This window comes from Heptranchias perlo, chromosome 2, assembly GCF_035084215.1.
Source record: "Heptranchias perlo isolate sHepPer1 chromosome 2, sHepPer1.hap1, whole genome shotgun sequence".
NCBI lineage: Eukaryota > Metazoa > Chordata > Chondrichthyes > Hexanchiformes > Hexanchidae > Heptranchias > Heptranchias perlo.
In genome coordinates this window covers 32,145,960-32,163,296 of record NC_090326.1, presented here as the reverse complement: position 1 = coordinate 32,163,296, position 17,337 = coordinate 32,145,960, and the positions used below count along the sequence as shown (strand labels likewise).

General features: G+C 40.9%; 1 protein-coding gene across 3 annotated transcripts in view; it reads left to right on the top strand.

Moving 5' to 3' along the window:
* LOC137336684 (F-actin-uncapping protein LRRC16A-like) overlaps positions 1-17,337 on the top strand; it is a 371,070-nt gene that overhangs the window by 139,763 nt on the left and 213,970 nt on the right. For all 3 annotated transcript variants that reach the window (XM_068001680.1, XM_068001681.1, XM_068001678.1), the window contains exons 6-9: positions 6,395-6,492; positions 8,825-8,895; positions 9,240-9,313; positions 11,678-11,753. In XM_068001680.1, coding sequence (XP_067857781.1) covers positions 6,395-6,492; positions 8,825-8,895; positions 9,240-9,313; positions 11,678-11,753 — 319 coding nt within the window. The remainder of the gene's footprint in view (positions 1-6,394; positions 6,493-8,824; positions 8,896-9,239; positions 9,314-11,677; positions 11,754-17,337) is intronic.

Below are 17,337 nucleotides of genomic sequence, written 5' to 3'. Positions count from 1 at the left end.
GTCCTGTTGCATTGCCCCCATATCTAAAGGAGAATTAGAAAATTGTGGTCAGAGCCTCAGCTTTCTCCACCCTTACTTCCCTCAGCAACCGAGGATGCATCTCATCCGGACCGGATGACTTTTCTACTTTGAGCGCTGTCAACCTTTTAAGTACCTCCTCTTTATCTATTTTTACCCTATCCAATTTCTGTACTACCTCCTCTTTTCCTGTGACATTGGCAGCATTCTCTTCTTTAGTGAAGGCAGATACAAATACAAGGTTGTGTAGAATGGGCCTATACCCTCGAGTTTAGAAGAATGAGAGGCGATCTCGTTGAAACATATAAGATTATGAGGGGGCTTGACAGGGTCGATGCTGAGAGATTATTTCCCCTGGCTAGAAAGTCTAGAACTAGGGGGCATAATCGCAGGATACGGGGTCAGCCATTCAAGACTGAGATGAGGTGGAATTTCTTCACTCAGCGGGTTGTGAATCTTTGGAATTCTCTACCCCAGAGGGCTGTGGATGCTGAGTCACTGAGTATATTCAAGGCTGAGATGGATAGATTTTTGGACTCTAGGGGAATCAAGGGATGTGGGGATCGGGCGGGAAAGTGGACTTGAGGCCAAAGATCAGCTATGATCTTATTGAATGGTGGAGCAGGCTCAAGGGGCCGTATGGCCTACTCCTATTTCTCATGTATTCATTTAGTACCTCAACCATGCCCTCTGCCTCCACAAGATCTCCTTTTTGGTCCCTAACTGGCTCCACCCTTCCTTTGACTACCTGCTTACTATTTATACATTTATAAAAGACTTTTGGGTTCCATTTTATGTTACCCGCTAATCTATTCTCATACACACTCTTTGCCCCTCTTATTTCCTTTTTCAGTTCTCCTCCATTCTTCTATATTCAGCTTGGTTCTCTTCTCGTGTGCAAGTAGTAATCGCAAAATGTTTACTAGTGTCTGTTTTATCAAAAATCTACAGCATTGATCTGCATTTAGCTTGGCATGATGAAATCTGTATTTTGTTTCAAATGGTCTAACTTGACGCCTGAAAAAAAATCAGAGACAATGGAATTTTTCTTTTTAAAAATCAGCTCCTGCCCTCTTTAAGGCTCCTATACACCTTTTGTTAAAAATCCAAGGGGCAGGTTACCAATTAACTCCCAGGTCACTGAAACTGGCTGCCAACTAGAAGATGTGCATGAGCATCAAGTAATGTCTCGCCCAGCAGTATTCATCTTAATTGGCATCCAGCAACGAGAAGCATACTGATTTCCTCTTCTAAATAATTGGAGATGTTTACTCACTGAACCCATGGATGATCTCAGCTGAGTGTTGCACTTCTGTTTTCACAGCCTGCAGTGTGGGGCCATGTAACTAACTAGAGTTTTGAAAAATGTTTACATGGAACAACTGGGGAAAGGAAATGGTGGGTGGAGGAGAGGGAGGAGAAAGTGTTGCATTCCATTGAAAATTCTCTCTGCCTCTTTCTATCTGGCACATGTTCACTCTCTTTCACTCTCTCCCCTTCTCTTTACCCCACGTCAAGTGGATTATATCAGCCCCTGTAGTCACACTCGACCATCACAACTGGTCAGGTTCTCCTTTTTCTCCCTCTTTTTGTCTTTATGGGCCATTTTGGTGTATATCATGAAACCTTTTGGGCTGTGTATACAGTTTAAATCAATCAAATTGCACATATCTTGGTACTGATTTAGAATTTATGTACTAACGAGGTAACCACAGTGCAAGAACAGCTCTTTCTAAACCCACGAAAATCAAACTGTACAAACCAGTGAATGTGTTTTACCTCTGATTAAGTGATCTTTGGTGTTTAGTCCACCTGCATTCCTTTGATTCCTACGGCATTGACTAGTTTCAAGTTTTGCTTATCCAGCTTTCATGCTTTCTTTATCACATAAAATGTCTCCCTGTTCTAATACGACCATATTTCTTCCATGTGGTTGTTTGGTCTTTTGATTTTTCTGTGGAGTTTTTTTTTGCTCTTATACCTTAGAATCATGGAAAGCTTATTCCATAAATAGGCCATTTGGCCCATTGTGGTGACTCCATACCAGTACTTCCCCACTAGCATATAAAATTTTTCTTCAAGCATTTATCACATTCTCTCTTGAATGCTGTGATTGACTTAGCTTCAATTACCATTTGTAGTGATGCGTTTCATATTTGAATAACTCTGCATGAAAAAAAATCTTCTAACATCAACCTTTATGCCTTCTGTCTAGTTCTGCACCCTTCTCTCACATCCACATCTCCAGTACATCAAAACACTTTTTTTCTTTAACATTTTAGCTACTTCCTTGTATGTCAAATCATCTTGACCTTTTACATTTCCTTTTTTGTATGCTTGCAAGTGTCAGCTTTGGCTCAGTTGGTAGTGCTCTCGTCGCTGAGTCACACGTTTGTGGGTTCAAGCCTCTTTCCAGAGATAATCTAGCCAGACTCTTCATTGCAGTATTGAAGGAATGCTGCACTTTCAGGGGTATCTCTTTTGGATGAGACGTTAAACTGAACCCCTGTCTGCCCTCTCAGGTGGATGTTAAAGATCCAAAAGCACTTTCGAAGAAGAGCAGAGGAGTTCTCCTAGTGTCCTGGTCAACATTTATCCCTCAACTAAAACCACAAAACACATGATCTGGGCATTTATTTCACTGCTGTTTGTGGGATCTTGCTCTGCACAAATGGGTTGCCACGTTTCCCTATGTTACTTCAGTGACTACACTTAGACAAATACTTCATTGGCCGTAAAGTACTTTGGGGAGTCCTGAGATCTTGAAAGGTGCTGTAAAATGCAAGATCTTTCGTGCTTTCTTTTTTTTAAAAAGTCAACCTGGTATCTGGCCCATGTGGAAACCAATCACCATGCTTGAGTCTCCAAACTACTGAGAAACCCACACAGATAGAGTTTCTGTTTATCCAATATAGAGAGTACACACTGTCTCTGTAGGCACACACCTTGCTTACACCCTGCCAGCATGCTTTGGTAGAGGTTAGCAAGAACCAAAGCTTTAGAGCCCTGAAGTATACACTGGGGTAACGCTAAAGCACAGAACTGGTAAGATTCAGTGCTTGCCCATTAAGAGCATTAGATTGTAGGGTCATCTGGATCTCAGTGGGAAAGTTTGCAGTGACATCCCTATCTGCCCAGGTCCAATTACCAGGTCAGAGTGGCTAATAATCATCAACATTGCCTTAGAGTTGCCTAATTCAGAGATCCAATTGTTGAGTTTGCCGTGGAGACTTTGTTCCAATCCAATGAGGATTTTTTTTAATGCAGCGAGTTGTTATTATCTAGGATGCACTTCCTGAAAGGGTGGTGGAAGCAGATTCAATAATAACTTTCAAATTGGATAAATACTTGAAGGGGAAAATTTTCAGGGCTATGGGAAAAGAGCATGGGGGGTGGGACTAATTGGATAGCTCTTTCAAAGAGCCCGCACAGGCACAATGGGCTGAATGGCCTCCTTCTGTGCTTTATCATTCTATGAATCTTACATCACCAGGCATCTCTCCTGGAGTCAACTTGAATTCAAAGAAATCCACCTCAAAGGATAAACGCTTTGATAATTTGACACCAGACACATGTGGATTTAAGTCCTCGCTAAATGGACAGCCGATACCAGAAACCCCTCATCAGTGGCATGATGAGTAAACAACTCAGAGTGCATCCTCCGAACCAGACTATCATCACGTGCCATCTGGAATCATTCAAGATACAGTTGGATGCTGTGGGAGTGGGGGGAATCATGTGATTCTGTGGAAGGATGAGCTAGATGGGCTGAATAGCCTCACTCATCTGCACTTGAAGCCACCATTTGATACCATTACAACAGTTAGAGGTGCATAGCTTTGGCAGCAACTGCCTGCATCTGCTTCTTGGTCTCAATAGGATGGGTATTCTGTCATCATTGGTTGTTCTGAGTTTGGGTTTTTCCTCAAAGACTTTATCTGCTATTCTAAGGAGAGCTTTTCATTAATCCATTCTTCTGTTTCTGTATCCCATGTAAAATCTACAAATCTGTTACTTCTGTAGCATATTTCTTTACATTCTAATGTAAAGTAAGTAGCTAAAACAGGTAAATGACTTAAACCATTAATGTGCATAACGCTGACTGGCAATAATATTGTGTTTATTTGTGGAGGTTACAACTTTGTTTCTGTATGGTGCCTCTATATACAGTGACATTCAAAATAGAGAATATATTTAGGGCTTGTCTTCATTTTCATGCAGCTTTTTCCGCACCCTTCTCCAAATCAAGGTATACATTTTCACCTAGCTGTGGAGCAAGCACGATTGTTTCTCCTTTATGCCTTAATCATTAATCACACTTTGGGATCAAAACAGTGTCTCGTGTCGTACTTCAGCATTTATGAATTGGACATTGAGGAACAAAAAAGTTTTTGCAGGACAAAAGCAGAAATATAGACTATATACTGATACTGTTACATATAGAAACCTGTGGCCTAAAAGTACTTCCTATAAGGCAGACAAGAGATTTAAAAGGTGAGCAAAGGAGAAAACATGGAAAGTCTATCTTTGGAGGGGCAAAAAAAATCAAGCCTAAACCTGGTGCTTAGAATTTCTGACTAGAAAGCAATTTTGTTTTTTCAAAACTCTCTTGATTCAGGAATTGTCACCTTGGACTGATAAATTAGGAAATTGTAAGCCTATTAATCTAACATGACAGTGACTGAGCACTTGGATAAATATGAACTGATCAGAGAGAGCCAGCATGGATTTGTAAAGAGTAAGTCATGTCTAGTGAACCCAGTTGAGTTTTTTGAGGAGGTGACTAACGTGGTAGAAAAGTGATTTTAACATAGATAACATCTATGGATGTTATTTATATGGACTTCCAAAAGGCATTCGATAAGGTTCCACATGAGAGACTGTTAACAAAAATGAGAGCCCGTGGATTTGGAGGCAATGAATCGACATGGTCAGGGAATTGGTTAGGAGGTAGGAAATAGAGATAATGGATATGTACTCAAATTGGCAGTAACTAGTGGTGTCCCCTAGTGATATGTACTCAGGCCTCAGCTTTTCACTATATTTATTAATGACTTAGATGGAGGAAAAGAGCCATGCATCCAAGTTTGCTGACGACACCAAGTTAGGTGGCACATAGTGTAGATTAATTGAGTGGGCAAAACTGGCAGATGGAGTTCAATGTAGGGAAGTGTGAGGTCATCCACTTTGGACCAAAGAAAGATGGATCAGAATATTTTTTAAATAGTAAGAAGCTAGGAACTGTGGAGGAGCAGAGAGATTTAGGGGTTCAAGTGCAGAAATAACTAAAAGCTAGTGGACAGGTACAAAAAATAATTTAAAAGGCTAATGGAATGGTGGCCTTTATCTCAAAACAGCTGGAATACAAAGTGGTGGAAGTTATGTTACAGCTGTACAGAGCTCAGGTTAGATCCCATTTAGAGAACTGCATTCAGATCTGGGCATCGCACCTCAGGAAGGATATATATTGGCCTTTGTTGGAGGGCGCAGGGAGTGGGGTGCATGCAGTGCAGATCCACCAGAATGATACCGGGGCTAAAAAGGTTAAATTATAAGGACAGGTTGCATAGACTAGGCTTATATTCCCTTGAATATAGAAGATTAAGGGGTGATTTAATTGAGGTGTTTAAGATGATTAAGGGAGTTGGTAGGGTAGATGGAGAGAAACTATTTCCTCTGATGGGGAGTCCAGAACAAGGGGGCATAATAAAATTAGAACTAGGCCTTTTAGGGGTGATGTCAGGAAGCACTTCTTCACAGAGTAGTGGAAATCTGGAATTATCTTCCCTCAAAAAGCTTTTGAGGCTGGGGGTCAGTTGAAAATTTAAAAACTGAGTGATAGATTTTCGTTAGGCAAGGTTATTTAGGGTTACAGAAGCATGGAGGGTAAATGGAGTTAAGATACAGATCAGCCATAATCTAATTTAATGGCAGACAGGCTCGAGAGACTGAATAGCCTACTCCTGTTCGTATGTTCCAAGCAAACTTCAACTCTTAGACTCAACTCAGAAGAACATTCTGAATAAGATGCTTTCTGATCCCCTTAGCAGAGGGGGTCAATAACCAGGGGGCATAGATTTAAAGTAATTGGTAGTAGGATTAACGGGGAGCTGAGGAAAAATGTTTTTACCCAGAGGGTGATGGGCATCTGGAACTCACTTCTGAAAGGGTGGTAGAGGCAGAAACCCTCAACTCATTTAAAAAGTACCTGGATATGCACCTGAAGTCCTGTAACCTACATGGCTTTGGACCAAGTGCTGGGAAGTGGGATTCGGCTGGGTTGCTCATTTCGGCCCACGGGGACACGATGGGCCGAATGGCAGCCTCCTGTGCCGTAAATTTTCTATGATTCTATGATTTTTTTTATATATAACAGGAGGGTAATGAAAAAGGTGACAATGGAGCCTTCAGATAGACTGTCGTCTCTGCAGGCATTGTGGGAAAGCCAGAACATTGCAGAACCAGGACCTTGTGGTGAGTAAAATCAAATTCAGATTTTGGGGAGCATTGCTTTGAAATCTGAAATCTGAAATCTGAAATCAAGTAACAGTACCACAGGCAGTATAGGGCTGATGGACACACCACAAATAAAGATCAGCATTCTTGGATCTCTGCTTAAAGGAAATTGAATGTTTCAAGATAGCTGCATCAGAAAGCATTATTGCTGGAATATGTACATTTAAATAAAATGATGGTCACTAGTTATAGGCTTTCAGGGATATATCTTCAAAAAAAACCCACCAAATTTCAAATAAATTCAGGTTTAAAGCCAGATTCTTCAAGTGCTTATAACGTTTTAAAACCTTTTATAAAATGCATTTGCAGGAGTTCTAAAGTTATTTTTTACAGCACTTTCTAGTTCTCTGCCTTTTCGGTTTGTATTAAAATGTAAATAAAGCTCCTTTTTCCATTCCCAGCTACGTTTCTACTCAGCCAATTGGTATTTCAAGTTTGTATGCTGCTTTTGTTTGTGGAGTGGAAAGTAAGCACTAGAATCTTGATAAAGAAGATTTGAGAAGTCCATTTCCCCATTTCTGTTTTCTTTTTGTAGGCAAATATTAAGATGTTCTTTAATAATCTATGATAATGGGCTTGGGTTACAGTCAGGTTTTCCAGTTTGCATCAACTGGTGCATCTTAGCTGAAGTAGCACCTGATCAGGGGCTCCCTGGGAATACCTGAGTGGGAATTTTCCAGAATGAACTGACATTCTTGATGAAAGCCACTTCCGACTCTGTATGATGTGGAGATGCCGGTGATGGACTGGGGTTAACAATTGTAAACAATTTTACAACACCAAGTTATAGTCCAGCAATTTTATTTGAAATTCACAAGCTTTCGGAGGCTTCCTCCTTCCTTCACCTGAGGAAGGAGGAAGCCTCCGAAAGCTTGTGAATTTCAAATAAAATTGCTGGACTATAACTTGGTGTTGTAAAATTGTTTACAATCCGACTCTGTAGGCATTTGAAGGAAAAGAAGGGTAACTATCAGTCAATCTAACTAAGCTCTTTATATATTCATAAATATGCTGTGACGTTGAAACTTCAGTCAGGAATGTTTTGCTGACACTGTTGATGCTGCTAGTTTGTGAAACGTAGCATCCTGAAAATCTTTAAATAAAATCACTTGATTTGAAATTTATTCCTCGGTCAAGGTAAAGCCTCCTGACAAAAATAAAATTATCTGGTTCATGTGCCTACTTTACTGGGTCCACTCAGATCACCAATTCATTATTGTCCACCTGCCAGTCTTCTGAGCAGATGTCACCATTACCCTTCCTGTCGCTGTTTGCCCATCCCAAGTTAAGGCAGGAGCCAAAGTATATGCTAAGTACTGGGTGGGACTGGACCTAGACTGGTATTAACCATATGCACACAAGTGGGAAGAGTTATATTAGTAACAATATTTAAGAAGGTTCACTCGGTTAATCCCGGGGATGAAGGGGTGGACATATGAGGAGAGGTTGAGTAGATTGGGACTCTACTCATTGGAGTTCAGAAGAATGAGAGGCGATCTTATTGAAACGTATAAGATTGTGAAGGGGCTTGATCGGGTGGATGCAGTGAGGATGTTCTCTAGGATGGGTGAAACTAGAACTAGGGGGCATAATCTTAGAATAAGGGACTGCTCTTTCAAAACTGAGATGCGGAGAAGCTTCTTCACTCAGAGGGTAGTAGGTCTGTGGAATTTGCTGCCCCAGGAAGCTGTGGAAGCTACATCATTGAATAAATTTAAAACAGAAATAGACAGTTTCCTAGAAGTAAAGGGAATTAGGGGTTACGGGGAGCGGGCAGGAAATTGGACATGAATTTAGATTTGAGGTTAGGATCAGATCAGCCATGATCTTATTGAATGGCGGAGCAGGCTCGAGGGGCCGATTGGCCTACTCCTGCTCCTATTTCTTATGTTCTTATGTAAGTGATGTAGCTATCCTATCAAAGCAGTAGTGAGATTCACTGACAGTTGTGCAGTTTTCTGGTTTCAACCACGTGACTGAATTTGGGCTATCAGGATGATGATTAACGATTCTTTCCACATTAATTTTTGCACACATAGCTTATTGTACTATATCTTTACATTGGTTCATGTGAATTTTGATATAGAATATACAGATGAATACATACAAACTATCACAATATAGACCAGCTTTGTCATGGATGCATACAAAGCCAGGATTTTCTTCACTTAGTTAGCCCTGACTTTATTGCATATAACTAGACTAATTCTTCCTGTATTTTGTATCTAATTCACACAATCAGAATTTTTTACAATTTTCTTGTCACATTTGAACCCTTTTTTTATTCTAGGTGGTTTCTCTCAAATGTATGCATGTGTTTGTGACTGGCTTGGATTGCCTTATAGAGAAGAAGTACAATGGGTAAGAACACTCAACAAAATGCTTCAAAGGACACTAACATTTTTGCATGAAGTTGGAAACCTGCAAATGAATAAATGTTTTGTGAATCAGTGGTGTCATCTGTAGTTTGTGATTTTGCAGCTAACAAGCTAGAAAATCATTTTTATTCAGTTGTTATGAAATGACTAACTGAAGTTCAGGAATACACTGCAAATGAGAATTAAGTCCTAAACTCAAAACAATTTCCTTTTTTTAAAAAAAAAAGTTAGATTTTTTTAAAAGTAGTTTAAAGTAACTTTCAGCTAGGTACAGACTAGATTACAAATCTAGTTTCCCTCTAACTGAAATCTTTCACATTTCCAAAGGATGTGGATACAATTTACCTTACACAAGATACCAGGGAACTGAACTTGCAAGACTTCAGCCATCTCGACCACAGGTAAATTGAATCTTTGTACTGGACACACTTGTTCTGTTCCCTTAGCTTTTCAGATTTATTTTTAAAGGTGGGTTAAAGCCTTGTGTAAAGCTGTTAAGCCAGTGTTGCTGTAATTGGCAGGCAGTCAGTCTGGCAGTGGATTGCCAGTTTATTTTTGTGCACACAAAAAATGGTTCCAAAAATCAGGAAAATTATTTATTCGGAAGTTGGCGTTTTTCTGTTAATTGGCAGGTTATTGGTTTATCTCATGGATTTTGTTTTGAAATAAATCATTTAAGTGCACTTGCAGAGTCACTTTCAAAATTAATGAAGTGATATATAGCTGTTACATGTAATGCGGCTGTGACGAATACATTTTGCATCTACTTTTGTGATAACATTGAATAAGCGGTTGAGACATTAATACAGTGAAGCCTACTTAAATGGATGTTATTTTGCCAGCTTGAAGTGTGCATTTGAGTGGGTTGTACATTTACCTGATCTACAATTGAAATCAATGGATGTTGCTTCAGTGAGTGCATTTTGAATTCTGTCAAAGGTGTAATTTTAATTGCATAGCCAAAAGAGTTCACAAAGATTAATACCCTACGACGTTGCATGGGTCATTCCTGTAAGATTAAGTACAGTGAGGCACTTCTTTTGCATTGAAATCAGTTGTTTTTTCTGATTAGAAGCAGAGTGCTTCTAATGTATAGTAACTGATGTTACATTTACCAGCGCACTCCACTCACCAGCAATTTATCCACTTCATTCAATGAATCGTATTCCTATTTTGATGTCAAGTCAAAAGAACTCGCCTTTATTCTACAGGAGCATTTTGAACTCTGTTTAAAAATAGAGTTCTAAATGTTTGAAAGCAGCCGGTGAATTACATGTGAGTTGTTGAATGCACCATCGTCTGGTTATTGTATATTTAACAATGTTACTGCATGTCACAATGCAGTTTGCTTCTAATAATGAGAGGTGGACAGAGTGTGGGTTTTGGATTTGTCTGTAGAACTTGAAGGTCGCATGGATTCAGTCAGTCCAGTTTGTTGTATGCTCTGTCTTTAAGATTTAACATTGTGCACACCCCAGTTTTAGCATCGTCTCCAACATATGTTAAATTCCGTTTGATTTGTTGAGTGCAGGCCAGTCGGGTAACAATTTTTCTGCTCATCTGAATTTGTATCTTCAGTTTGATTTAAAATCTTTTCTTGCAAAGGTCAAAATTTCAATAGCTTTAAATGCAATGAATCCTCAAATATAGTTATAATGATGCAAATTAATTCCCCTTATAGTGGGGAAAAAGGTATCACCTAGCACTAAGCCATATGGACTAGAAGGTGCCAGGATCTCAGCCAAGGCAGAAGTTGGGGCACTATAATTGGCCTCCATTTTGCTGGTCTAGGAAGAGGAAAACAGTCATGGATTCCACAAATGTTTATTGTTCAGTGACCTAAGCTGGAAAGTGCTTGTGTGGACACTAGTTGAGAACAGAAATGGGCTCTGCTGTCATGGCCAGTAACAACTCACTGTTTAGGCTTACACAAAGAATGGCTATTTGGATTCTACAGAACCATTGTTGAGCAAGTGTCAAGAGGAGGGGAGAACATGGGCCAAGAAACCTTTTAAAAACAACACACAACCCTGTTAAAATATTCCTGAATTACACCTTGGGACGATATTTTGTCTCAATGTATTTGCCATAAGTTACCCTGAAAGAAAATTTCCAAATCTTGTTTAATCAATTTTGAACCTTTCAATTCTGCCCATACTGTGATCCTTATTAACGTTGTAATGTGTCTGCTCAGTTAAATTAGATGATCAAGGTGAGGGAAGTAAAGCTAATGGAGGAGGGGAGAGAGAGAGAGAGAGAAAGTAAATCGCTGGCATGCCTTGTTGTAAATCGGATAGCCAGGTGGTGAAGGATTAAATACTGAAGCCTAGTCTTCAGTTGCTTCCAAGCCTTTATTCAGAGGTCTACATTTACACCCACCTCACACCTGAGATCAGCTCTTCTAAATGGAAGAGTTCCCAATTGAAACCCACCACCTTAATACAATTAACACTAATTGATATAAATCACATGCATACAATTAATATGCCTTACTTAAATGAGCTCAGTTTTATTGGTTTTTTTTTAAAAATGTAGTTTAAAATAACACATTTTCTCATCAAGCGTCATTATGTAAACAAAAAGTAAGTTCTGCATGGGTCGAATCAATATGACTAATAATTATATCTGTTGGATGTACAGCAACCCTTAAAAATAGGGATCAACATTGTTCATTTTGTGCATTAAATTCATCAGCATGTTTATAGTTTAAATCGAAGAGGCAAATGTCACTGTCAAATAATCAAACTTCCTTCACGTTTTATTAGAGACATAATACCAATTGTTGCTGCGCTGGAGTACAACCAGTGGTTCACAAAACTCTCCTCCAAGGATCTTAAACTGGTAAGTAAATATTGGACTGTGCAGTTGAGTGGAAGACAACAGCATATTCTAAGTAGTATTGTTTGCTTCCATTAATTGCTGAGGTAACTATTCAGACATCTTGTATTTGAGCCTTTGGCATTCCGAGGCATGAGTGCCCGGATGTCAGATGAGGTGTTCAACAGAGGCATGCCTGGCTTCTGGTGGATGTAGAACATTCTACGGCATCATTTGAAGAGGTGTCCTGGCCAAATTTATCCCTCCAACAAAATCACAAACTGGTTAATCTGGTAATTTATCTCATTACTGTTTGTGGGATTTGCTGCTAATTATAAATTTGACAAACTATTTCAATGTCTTCGAGCTGAACCAAAGAAAACATTCTATGATTCATTCATTCATGGAAGCAGGAACACTTGGGGCTACAGTGATCTCATTAGTTTGATGCTTGGTAACCACACAAAGGATTTTCAAAGTAATGGTTTGTCATGTTTGGACAGGAGAGGAAGCAGCTCAAGTAACTTTATTGGATAGTATTGGTTTAAACATAATGTCAATTTATCCTCCCCACAAGTGGCACAGAATGCACAATTAGTTAATAAGCCCTTTAAGTCATGACAAGATGTCAATTTCTACACATCACTCTAAAAAGCAATGGTGATTTATGTTATGGCACCTGCTGGCTCCTCCAAAACATCTATGAACTTCATTAACAAGTTTGTTGAAAATTTGATCAACTATTAAAGCTTATTACCAATCAGACTTTCTCAATATTGGAAGTTGTACCTCCTTACACTGATGTGCCATAAACATTCTTTAATACAATGGTTTTCATCTTGAAGTGCTGTGTGGTGGGGCATGTGGCTTGTCCTGGTGGAGCATAGTGTGAGGCCTTTTTCTTGATGTGCCACCATCTCCTAATTTGGGGGTGGAGAAGCAGAGCAGAGAGCAAAACAAGGAAAGAGGTAGAGTGGGCAAAACAGAATAGCAATTGTAACAAGTTGAAGCAGGCCCAGGACCCAGCAGTCTTAGACAAACAGACCAGAGCTTTATGGTTAAAATAAGTGAGGTTTATTCAACCACAGCAGGTGAGTCTTTAAATGCAATGAACTAAACAGTAACAGGGATTATTTTCCAGCATACACCTTCTCACTTAGTTCCTTCCTCTTCAACTGAACTATTTCCCTGCCTTTTATCCTTCCAGGCTGGGAGCCATTGCTGATTAAAGGCAATTAAGGTCAACAATTTCTTTAATCTGTATCCCTATCGCGGATACAGAGCTCAAAAGCCTATGGCTCACGTCGTTCTCCTCTCACTTACATATCCCCTCGCCAGTGACTCGAGCGATTTGTCGTAAGGCACAACATTCGAGAGAGGGCATCCACATTCTCGTGCGCTGATCCGGCTCGATGATCAGTTTGTAAAGGCAGATGGTTGGAGGGACAAAAACCAAGAAGTAACCTGGGCATTCTTTTCCTTATTTGCCTGCATCCACTTAAGGGTGGGTGGGTGGGGGGGGGGGGGGGGTGGCATGATCCATTAACAGCAGGAAAGTTCTCCCTAATAAATAGTAGTTTAGCATCTCCACTGCCCATTTGATCACAAAGCACTCAACTATAGCATAGTTCCATTAGAGGTAGCAATTTTCTACTCTGGTACGTTATAGGCCACTCGGCCCCAATCGATGACCTGGGATAATACTGCTCCTAGCCCAATGTCCAACACCTTTGTCTGGAGGATGAACTCCCAGGAGAAATCCGGATCAATCAGTACTGGGTTTGAGTATATTGCCTCCTGGAAGTCCCCAAATGCCGTTTCCCCTCTATCGGACCCATTGTGAACCTTGTTTTTAATGAGGGCTTCAAATTCCGGAAGATCCCTTCCCAGAATCACTGGTTGAGAGGCCTTGAACGACCCCTGCGGTAATTGCCTCACTTTTCCCCATCATACGCCAAAGTCACAGTAAAAGTGGAGTAATATTGCACATGGGATTTCCTTGGGTCGGCCGTCAAACCTGCCTTTAAGCTTAAGGTCCCCAGTTTCAAGCCCCCTACTTGGACAGAAGGATCTCTTGATTAATAGGATAGATCTTCTCCTGGGCTGACTAACTGTCATTTACAGGCCCTACTTGTTCCACAATCTTTACCTACCATGGGCCACTTGTTTGCTCCTGGGCATGGGAGCCAGAAACAAAACTCGGTGACCCTGACAGAACCACCTCACCTGGGCCTGCTTATTGTAGTAGACCCATTGCTTTTCTTGGGCCTTTTCTAGGTGTTCTCTTACTAGAGGAGTGACTGTCTCCTCTCTTCCCTCATTTTCAGGATGTGTTCTACCACATTCCACACAGGGCTTATTCTGTTCCTCTCAAATAATATCTAGAAGCCCATCAGGTTGTCTCCCGTAGAGAAGCTCGAAAGGTGAAAACTCTGGAGGTCTGTGGAACTTTGCGAATTGCAAACATTAAGTATGTTAACAAGGCATCCCAGTTCATTACTTTCTTTAGCATACTTTTCAAAGTTTTATTGAAACACTACCAACCCTTCAGTCTGGGGATGATATACAGAGGTTTGTAGAGCCTGAATCTTTAACAATGCAAATAGGTCTCCCATTTTTTGGATATAAATGGAGTCCCCTGATCTGTCAACCTCTTTTGGAATTTCTACCATGGAAAATACCCATGTAAATTTATTGGCAATGTTTTTGATGCCATGTTCTGCCAGGATATCTGGTCACAATCAACTATTATTAAAATATACTGGTATCCCTTGGCAGACCTTTCCAAAGGCCCCACCAGGTCCATAGCAATTCTTTCGAAGGGTACATGGATTATGGATAGGGAGAGCAACAAAGTATGGAGAGGAGGTTTAAGTCCTGCCTGGACAGGAATCACAATACAATTTAACTTTTTAATCCCTGGCCAAAAAAAAAATCATTGTAAGATTTTCTCCTGGGTTTTCTCTACCCAACAAATGTCTATGGGCCAGATCTAATACTAGCCACCAGAAGGGTTTTGAAACAATAGTTGTTCTACCTCTACCACACACTCACTGATCACCCTGTACAATAAATCATTCTCGATTACATAAGGCCCAGCCCTTTTTAAACTTACCTTCGACCAGCTGTCTATTAACTGATACCACTTCGGTTTCCACGTTCAGAAAAGTCGGGTCATTAGCCTGTTCCCGTTTGAAACCTGTCACTCATGGGAAACTCCTCTCGGGAATCTGCCCTTCTCCAAAGAAGGTCCTCTCAGGAACCTTCTCCCTCTGCGTCTGACAGAGGTGCTCTACTAGTGGAAGGGGTCTCGAGTTGACCTCCTACTACAATAGTAGGGATCTGATCTCTAGCTCCTCCAGCCATGTCCCACCTCCACCCTCCTTTAGATTTTCATTTCTTCCCAATCCCCTGAAATATGTCAGGGGCCTGAAAGGGGAAATTTTGAGTAAACTCCTCATTATTGTCAGTATTCGCCAGGGGCCTGTTCTGGAATTTGAAGCCCTCGTTCAGAAGATCCCTTCCCAGGATCACTGGTTGAGGGAAGCCTGGGACTGCCCCTGCAGTAATTGCCTGACTTTTCCCATCATACTCTAAAGTCACAGTAGTAGTGGGATAATACTGCAAATCCCCATGCTCACACCGGACTCTTTTTTGGATCATGAAGTAACCAGGAGGGTCAGACCAGATTGGCAGCTACCAAGATCAGTGTTACTGGAATCAGTCAGCGCAGTGACCTCTTTACCATTTATCTTTATGGGCTTTGAAAAAACCAATGGGTGGCCTCCCTAGAGGCTGGGTTCTGGTTTCCCTGACTACATAGATTCCCCAATGTTAGGACATTGTCTTGCAATATGCCCTAACCTATAACAATAACCCATTTAATATTTTTTTAATTGTATTTGTTATCAAAGAGCTTACCATGTTCCTGCTCCACTTCAGCACCAGCATCCCCCCCAGACAGTTTTACTGGGATTGCCACATTTCTTCAGGTTAGGAGGGCACCACAGGGACCTGGAGGGGACATCTCCTCAATCGCAAGCCAGTTCCTCTGCCGCTAGATGTCGCTCTACTACAGCCACCAACTCCTGGGCATCCGCCGGCTCTCCATGTCCGACCCACATCCTGACGTTCAGGGGTAGAGCTCGGATGAACTGGTCCATGTTAACCAGCTCCAGGATCTTCGCTGGATTATTTGTCTCGGGCTGCAGTCATCACTAGGCCAGGTGTATCAGGTCATACATCTGCAAACAGATTTCCCCACCTCAAATGCCCAGGCTTGAAACCATCAAGCTCTCACCATGGGGGTTACTCCAGTATGGGCCAGGATTTCCTCCTTCAGCATCTCTTAATCAGCTGCATCCATCAGTTCAAAGTCAAAATATGCCTTTTGGGCATCTCCTACCAAAAAAGGAGCCACACTCCCTGCCCATTGTTCTTTGTGCCACTTTTCTCACTCTGTACATCATTCAACAAGCAGAAGGCAAATCTCCACATCAGCATCTGGAGTCATCATCTTTTGTTATACCAAGCTCAGCCAGATAAGCCATAGGTCTGTCACCATGGATCCCCCAACACCAGTCTCTGCATCAAATTCTGGATCACAGCCTCAGTTCTGCCCACTTTCACCATCATGATCAGATTCATTTCTTGTTGGAGTTCTAGAATCTTGTTAGTCTGCTCCTGTTGTGCCAATGCGGCCTGCATGAATGCTCAGCATTTCTTCCATGATGGTGGATCTTGGCCTCTCAGAGTGCCAAAATCCCACTCCTGACATCACATGTAACAAGTTAAAGCAGGTTCAGGACCCAGTGGTCAATTAGACACACAGATTAGAGCTTAATGGTTAACACAAGTGAGGTGTATTCACCCTCTGCAGTTGTGTCATTAAGTGCAGCAATGAACAAAACAGTCACAGGGATTACTTTCCAGCATACACCTTATCACACTCAGCACTTTCATCTCCAACCTCCTCTCCTCAACTGAGCTATTTCCCAGCCTTTTATCCTTCCAGGCTGGGAGTCGTTCCTGATTAAAGGCAATTATGGTCAATGATTTCTTAAAGCTATACTGCCCTACCTTGGTCATTTGGACATTTTATACAACTTCTTAAAGCTGTATCCCTATCATGGATACAGAGCTCTCGAGAGCCTATGGCTCACGTATCATCCCTCTCTAACCCTGTTACACAATCTAAGCTTTACAAATGGTATGCAAGAAGTATAAGAATTTTTTGTTGGGGTCTGGCACAAAAACAATGTGAAGTGATGGAGCCTTGATAGAAATATCTGAGTCTATTGCTTGAGCAGAATTTAAACCAAACTGAGAAATTTTTTAAAAAGTTTTATGACTAAGTCAAGCTACATTGCGCCATAGGATGTATTTTGCACAGTGAGGCTCATGGTGCAAAGCCTTCTGCACCAATTGGAGAATTTGAGAACAGCGGTGAGCGCTCCCGATTTCTCCTGAATAAATTTAGTCAAACTTGATCATTTTGCTAAAGTTTTTGGAATTATTGAGTTCATGAGTAAAATTTCTTATGACTTGTTCATTGAACTACTCATGAGAAATCTATTGGCACATTAATATGCTCAAGAAAGTGCTAATT